The following is a 7,981-nucleotide window of genomic DNA, read 5'->3' on the forward strand; positions in this document are numbered from 1 at the left end:
CTCTCACCCACATACGACCAAGCTCAACAATTTTTAAAACGAATAAGAACTCCAATATAATAGCACTCCATCATATCTAAAATAAACATTATCTTTTAAAATCTTAGATCAAATCTTTAAGATAAAATAAGTCTTTCCTAACTCATATTTTTCCATATATTCGAGACAATATCTTTCAACATCTTCATCATATCTTCAACAAATCGCAAAAATATTCAAACAAATATCATTTTCAATTATCTTCATATCTTCAATATCTCAAACCAATATTTTTAAATTTTCTAGACAATAAATCACACAAATTAAGCCAAAAAAAATATCATCTAACAATACATATCTTCATCTTTTGGTCTTTGAGACAAAAAATTGAAACCCCATTAACCTCAATTATTTTCTAGCCTCGTAAAATTATAGGTAAATATATATACTAAAAGTTCTAAACAAATTTCCTCGACATATCAATTAGTTGTCCAACGAAAGTTACTCTCTACTAAAAAGTAACTATGGGATAAGATTGATACACACGACTATCTATAAATATCATTTTATAATTGGTTTTTTTTAACGTCGTATATTTCTAAAAATCAAATTATAAATAAATTTTATTTTAAATGTCAATAATTCATTCATTATACTACAATGTAAAAAAGTATTGAACTTACTTCAAAAATAAATACATTCAGACAGGTCGCACAGTAAAATTTAAGCATTGACCATGCATGTGCTTCCAACGACCAATCCGACCAATCAAATTTGACTAACACATTAGAGCCATATATAATAATTAAATAGTTTCTCAGTCATTCAGTAATTAAATTGCAATTAAGTTACAAAAAATGGCAGAAATGGTCCCATTTAACACCCACATGGGCCTGTTCCCTCTGGTAGCCTAGTTGGGGGACTAAAATATTCGAAAAATAGTAAGTTCCGATATTTAAAAATAGTAAAGAGATACGAAGAATCTGCAGAAATAAATAAATACTAAGATTAATGCAGATAAAAAAACAAGACAGACACAAGAATGACAACCAGGGTAGGTTTATTAATCAACATTTAGGACAGTAATTAAATAACTTAATCTTAGGATAATTAATAATATCTTGTAATACAATGTATGTCTAATTAATGATCATTGATCAGCACGAACCATGACAAAATATAATTAATGAATAAATAATCAAGGAATCTGCTACTAATTAATTAGAGTAATTATTTATAAAATAATAACAAGCCAAACAGCATACAATAAGTGCAGTATATTATTGTGCAAAACAAATATTTAGACACCTCTGTTATGTCTTTACGACAATAAAATACAGATACGTGACGAAATTCAAAGAACAAATTCAAAATGAAAACCGAATTAATAAGCTTACTAGCAGCACATAGAAAACAACTTCATATACCAAACCATTTTTCACAAGAGGAACGTCATTCATTAACACCTGTTCTTGCTTTTCTCCATGGCTCTTGGTGCTGAAATTGATGCCAAACAAAAATTATTTTATTTTTTAAATAAAAGCGAAACTATTTAAAACAATATTTAGATAAAAGATGATATTCATGTGGAGTAAATTTGTACTAAAAATATAAAATTGTTGGGAGGAAAAACCAACATCATTAATTAAAAAAATAAGAATTTAGATTATTGATAAAGAATTTAATTAATTAAACCTGTTTATCACTCCCATGCAGTCGTGTGTGCGTGTGTGTTTTTTTTTTGGGTTAAAAAAAAAGGAGAGGTAGACATATAATATGTACCGAGGCCAATTGCTTCTGATCCTTTCATGATACGGAGGCGCTTGCATGAATCGACAAACATCCTGCACGTAATTAATAAAAATCACAAAATTAAGCATTAATTATTAATAGTTACTAATTAATCACTGAGTTAACGCCTATAAATATTTTAAAATTAATTTGATAATGATTGGTGAATTGGAAATTTCCATTGTGATTGTGAGAATTAAGTAAATTATTATAAACTTTAGTTAGCGTAATTATGTCTATACAATTAATTAGTTATATATAGTTATTTGATGGATGGTGTATGAAAGGAGAATATTGAGAATAAAAAATTTCTAAATTTATATATAATTTTCTAAAAATATAAATTTATTTTATCTTTCAAAATCATCACCCGTCAACATACTAATTAGTTCGGTTCTTGAGATGCATGACATATGAAATAAAAATTTATAGTTGATAATTAATCGAGGGTACGTAATTAATATATATAAAAAAATAAAGCGAGTAATTAATATGATAAATACTTACGCCCATGGTACATCCCCCACGACCATCCAATCGCCATCCTTATCTTCATAGGTGGGAACATATTCAGAACTATTCAGCAAATCCATCAATTTCCTCTCATTCATAAAATCTATCATTCCTTGGGTCCCATAATTGCCTGTATAATTACATACATAACCACACAATACATTAATTATCGGTTCCAGATTATTTGATTAATATCAGCGTGATAAAGATGTACAATGCTTATAATTAGTTATTAATCTGAAGATTATTGGGAACAAACAGTTCTTGTACATGGTACTGAGAAAAAATATCGAATTTTCGGTATATCGAGATTACAACAATGAAAAATACCGAAATTTGAAAAATATCGAAATTTTCGATATGATATAATATCGATACTGAAATCTTTGGTATGATAACAATATGAAATTTGACTTTTTTTTGTATATATCGAAATAATCTATATAAATTAAAAAATTATATGCTTTTTTTTAAATTGATAAAGTTAAAACTTTTAAAAAATAAAAAAATATTTTTTTGGTATAAAAATGTATATAACGATACTGTATCGAAATCTCGATATGTCATAATATTTCAATACATGTCGAAATTTTTGGTACTATATCAATATAAATATTCTTAAGACTGTAATTTTCGGTACGTTATGTGTTTTTTTGTATGTTACGGTACGTACCACCCCAACTTGTATTTGTAGATAAAAAAAAGTTAAATTTCATCTAGCATGAACAAATCTATAAATTTTCATTAACCAGAGCAAACTTTTTGACTTAAAAAATTAAACCATACTCAAAAAATTCAAATCAAATTTTACAAACTGTGAAACTTCATAGACAGGCCAAATCCGAAAAAATTTACTTCAAATATATGGTTATTCTAAAGTACGACTTGATATCACGACAGGATCATTTGTAAGTATTGATTATTCCAGCTAAATCTTCCAACTGCGCACTAAATTTATAAATCACCTCGAGGATTTATGTTTTGCTTTTGATTTAAGTATATTTTCGGGTATTGCATGTGAATTTTTTGCTATTATTTTAAAAAAATAATTCTGGTTATGAAATTTCATGCAACATAGATAATAATTGGGCTGGCACACACACACACATATATATACAACTTACCCATGGTGAAAGAGCTAAACATTTTGGCCAAGGCATCGGAGAGTTGTTGATAGCTGCTGTACATTTTCAAGTCCACTTTGCGGAGATATGGCGCGCCATCCATCGACACCTTCACGAAGGTGGCGCCGCCGCTGGCTCCGCTCTTCTCACCTGATTCTTCATTGTTGCTCTTCTGATGTGCCATTATGTTCTTGCGGAAAGACCGAACTGGTGGCCATCCCACCACTTGTGCCCTAATAAATTTTCGTTTTTAAAAAAACATAATCCGAAGATTCATTAAAAGTAATATATAGTGCTTTGGATTGCATGGGTTTTGAAGATCAAATGAAACCAATAACTTTTAATTTAGTCGGAGAGTCGTACAAAATTTTGATCAAAATAAATAAAAAGTCAGAGAATTATTCTAGCTAGAGAATATTATCTTTCCTATTATCCATGCAAAAATTAGTTCAAATTCAGAAGACAGTACACAAAATAATTTGTCGTAGAAAAGATCAGGATGATATATACCTACTCGAATTAATACTCTCGTTTCGTTTTATATCTATCATTAATCCAAAGGAAATTAAGTAACTTTACGTTGTGTGTGCACGTCCAACTCACATGCTTGCACGTGTAATTTTCCATAAAATGTGAAGCAAAAGGCATGCTGATTAAAGATTACATACCTTAACAATAATTTAATTGAAAAAAATTTAAAATATGTGTTACGTTTTTGAGAAAAGAGAAAATGAAAAAAAGTTTGGCAGACAAAATACGTTAAGTTTCTGCTTTCGTATCATTTACAGAGGTGAATAAAAACTAACTTAGCTGGTGGCTTGACCGGATCTTTGGGAGAAGCCGCAGCCTTCTCCGTTGCAGAACTTTTCACGGCGTCCTCTAGATCTGAAGCAGCTGATTCATTAGACTGAAGTTTGAGTTTCAGATCAACAGTTTCGGAAAACCCTCTCTTCCCAGTTAACTTGATGAGATCAGCTTCACCTCCGCCTGCGCCGCCGCCGGGAAGTCCTAGACATAACTCAGTTTCCTTGAGATTCAGGCCATGCTCCTGACTGAGCAAAGCCGACGACAGTTTCCGGCCAACTTGCATCAAAACTTGCGTCTTTTTCTCCGCCGAGGGCAACCTGTTTCGTTCTCTTTCTTTATTTCTTGTTATGATTTTGAGGTGAAGTGTGAGTTTTATGAGCGTTTTTGTTTCTGTATGCAATAATATTAATGTTAATATATGAGAGGAAGCAGTGTGTACGACTTTCATGTGCAAATATACCAATGCTTCCAATGAATTTCCATCTAATCGCGTGCTGACACGTGGAATTTGTATAATACATATATATAATATTATTATTTGTCTGGGATCATGAGCATGTTACTAAAATAATGAAAAATTTTATTTTGGAAAAAAGCCCAAAATAAAGAAACCTTTGCTTTTACGGGTTACTTTTTTGGATGCTTCAAAATGAATTAGTATTATTTATAAATTAATTTATTTTACTACATATTAAAATATCTTAATATATGATAAATTATTCAATTATTATAAAAAACATCTCAATTTTAGATTTTGTTGATAAATAAAATAAAAAAATTCAACATAATATGGGCTTAAATATATGAACCTTATTAATCAATCCTTAACCCTTAATAAAAACTAGATCAAGTGGGTGGTTTAAAATTAAATTAAGCTGAAATAATGGGAATGAGTGGAATGGCATGATTAAGGGAACTGACTATGGTGTGGCCCAGAAGAAAGAACCACGATCATTAACTTTCACCTCCATCAATTGCCAAATTTAGTATCATATTCTAAATTTCAGGGAAATTTTTTGTACAAACCCAAAATATAAATTTTCATATCCAAAAAAAGTTCTTTATGCAATGTTTATTTATTTTAAAATAATTTTTTTTTTTTTTAGTTTCGTGAGGATACAAACAATTGTACCCAAATGATTTTATAATCGGGAGAATAGTCAAATTCTTCCGGAGTGAGTTAGCTTATTTTAGGTTTCGATCATCTAAGTTGAACAATATATTTCCGATTTTTTGGGGTTTTTAGTCTGAAGTGTTAACATGACATTAAAAATTACTGACATGTCATTAATGTGTTGCGTTTCCGATGAAAGACTCAACTTTAAAGAGTTGTATAACGCAAACCTAAAATATGATAATCTATAAGACTAATTTATTGTTTCTCATTTATAATTCTTTTTTAAAAGAAATACATTTTTCATTTTAATTTCACAATTTTTTATTCTCAATACATTTTATATTCAACTGTTCATCAATTCAACTATAATTCTATCATCATATTATATTATAAACATTTTTATTATATTTTAACATTTTAAAATATCGTACATAATTTTTAATTAAATTAAAATATTTAAGAACTTTACGACAGTAAACCAGTAAGCTAGTACACATGCGTACCATAAAATATATCTATATATTCCACATTCTGACTTTCTAAAACATAGCTAAACAGACTTTATTTTTCTCTTATCCATTCTACATTTTTAATAATAAAAATAAAACAAAAGTCCAAAAGTTAATATATATGTCGATATTTTTTTCTAAAAATAAAAAAAAACTAAATAAGTTCTTTTTTTAAGGGAAACTAAATAAGTTTTTCTAGAAAAGAATCGACTGATAAACATAAATGGATTAATGTGTTTTATAGCTAAATTATATATAATAATTGAAAAATAAATTTTTTTTTTTATATCTGAAATGGTAACTATATTGGGCACAGTATGGGGCCCAACCTAATTAGTTCACTATATAAAAATAGTACAATCAGAGGTTTAATCTTTTTTTAATTAAATATATATAATTTAAATTATTTTTCAATCATGCAACCACATGGCCTTGAAAACAAAGCTACGTCCCAAAAATATCCCCTATTAGTTAACAGTAAAATTTGGTAAGGCATTTGATTATTCGAGTAACGTCGATTGCGAATTAGTCTTCCATTATTTTGGGCAAAGTTTAACTCGTTGTTGGACTGATTCAAGTCTCCTATTGACAAGGAAAGCGATCAAGTTTCAAAAAAAATAATATAAATTGAATTAATAAATAATATAATGTCCTAATTTTATATGTTTATATAAACTTAAATATTGTACAATTAAATATTTTTGGCTATTGCGTTGGAGATGTAACGAGTAATTTTTATAATTATATGCTGTTTTAACATAATTAAAGATTGTAAATTCAGACGTTATCACTAGCTACCTCTATGTTTTTTGGTATTATACTAGAATAAGATATCATTTTTTAAAAATAAAAATAAAAATTTTGAATGTTGCGTATTTGACTAAATGACGCAGCTGCCTTTCTGATATTTAATGAGACCGAATTTTTGTCCCTTAATTCGGGTTTTTTTTTTTTTAACAGCAAAATTTGTAATTTTATTGAGATAGATCAATTGTTACAAGATTTACTAATCACGAAAAAAACTCACCATTTATCCATACAAAAAATGAATGATAGTAAGAAAAAAAAGGAGCAACGTTACGGGCTATTCTTGATCAGCAACTTCCTCAACGACCCACTAGGAATAAAAGTATTAATACTAAAATAAAAATAAAAATAAAAATTTCCACTCATTTTGCGGCCAACAAAACTAGCTAGGGGAACGTAAAATCCTATAATGACAAAACGCATTAAATTTAATTATTTTATTCAGATTTTTTTTTTATCAATTAGCTTATAAATCCACGCCCACAAAATGAAAATGACAAGTTATGCATGTGTATAGTGGGAAAATTACAAATTTTTTATGTTTTTGTATTTTATTTCATCATGTTTTCGGTCCATTTGCCATTTTAGTATACCATTTTCATCCCCCAATTTTAGTTCTTTTAGTTGCAATACATATACGTTACACGCGACATAACACAAAAAAATGATGACGGTCAAAATATTGACATGGTCGATGTATGTCACCACTCCGGCAAAAAAAGATCAAAACCAAGAAAAAAAATGTAAATTAGTAGAATATATCGTAAATTAAACGATAACATGACTAAAAAAAAATGTAAAAATAACTCTTTTTTGTCTAGCTATGTTAATATTCTCTCTATTTCTAAGTATCATTTTTTTATGCGTGAACTGTCTTTAATCGACAGGTTTTATCTATATATCATTCCATTCTTTTAAGAAAGTTAAGATATTAAAATTTCTTACATAAAAATGCACTTTAACCGTCAGTTAGCTGCCATTATATAGACTGTGGCCTAGTTAATGAGTCGAAAAAACTAACTTTAAAAATCATTAACCCAAACAGTACAAAACTGTTGTCTAATTGTTCAATAGGACACATTTTACATTGAAAATCTTTGCTTGTATTTTGGACTGAGGATCCATACAGACAAAATGATTGTCTTTTCAAATTCAACTTTGAAATACATCCTTATCAAACCAAATTTGATCGGTTCGTCCCTCCAAACACAGTCTTACAATTCCTATCTCACATGTTTGTGTAATTTCTAAATCTACAAATTTGAAAGCTCTTTTCTATTGTTTCTTCTATTGTTTTTTTTTTTTTTTTTTTTTTTTTTTTTTTTTTTTTTTTT

The 7,981-nt window shown here is 28.4% G+C and overlaps 1 protein-coding gene across 1 annotated transcript; it reads right to left on the reverse strand.

Moving 5' to 3' along the window:
* Window positions 1-1,190: 1,190 nt before the first annotated feature.
* On the reverse strand, window positions 1,191-4,620 carry LOC140969650 (auxin-responsive protein IAA14-like). The gene is made up of 5 exons (XM_073431056.1): window positions 4,214-4,620; window positions 3,408-3,640; window positions 2,278-2,413; window positions 1,762-1,823; window positions 1,191-1,476 (listed from the first exon to the last, which is right to left on the reverse strand). The coding sequence occupies exons 1-5, from the start codon at window positions 4,495-4,497 to the stop codon at window positions 1,439-1,441; spliced, it is 753 nt and encodes a 250-aa protein (XP_073287157.1). The 5' UTR covers window positions 4,498-4,620; the 3' UTR covers window positions 1,191-1,438.
* Between the last annotated feature and the right edge of the window lie 3,361 nt (window positions 4,621-7,981).

This window comes from Primulina huaijiensis, unplaced genomic scaffold (assembly GCF_012295235.1).
Source record: "Primulina huaijiensis isolate GDHJ02 unplaced genomic scaffold, ASM1229523v2 scaffold42415, whole genome shotgun sequence".
Taxonomy (NCBI): domain Eukaryota; kingdom Viridiplantae; phylum Streptophyta; class Magnoliopsida; order Lamiales; family Gesneriaceae; genus Primulina; species Primulina huaijiensis.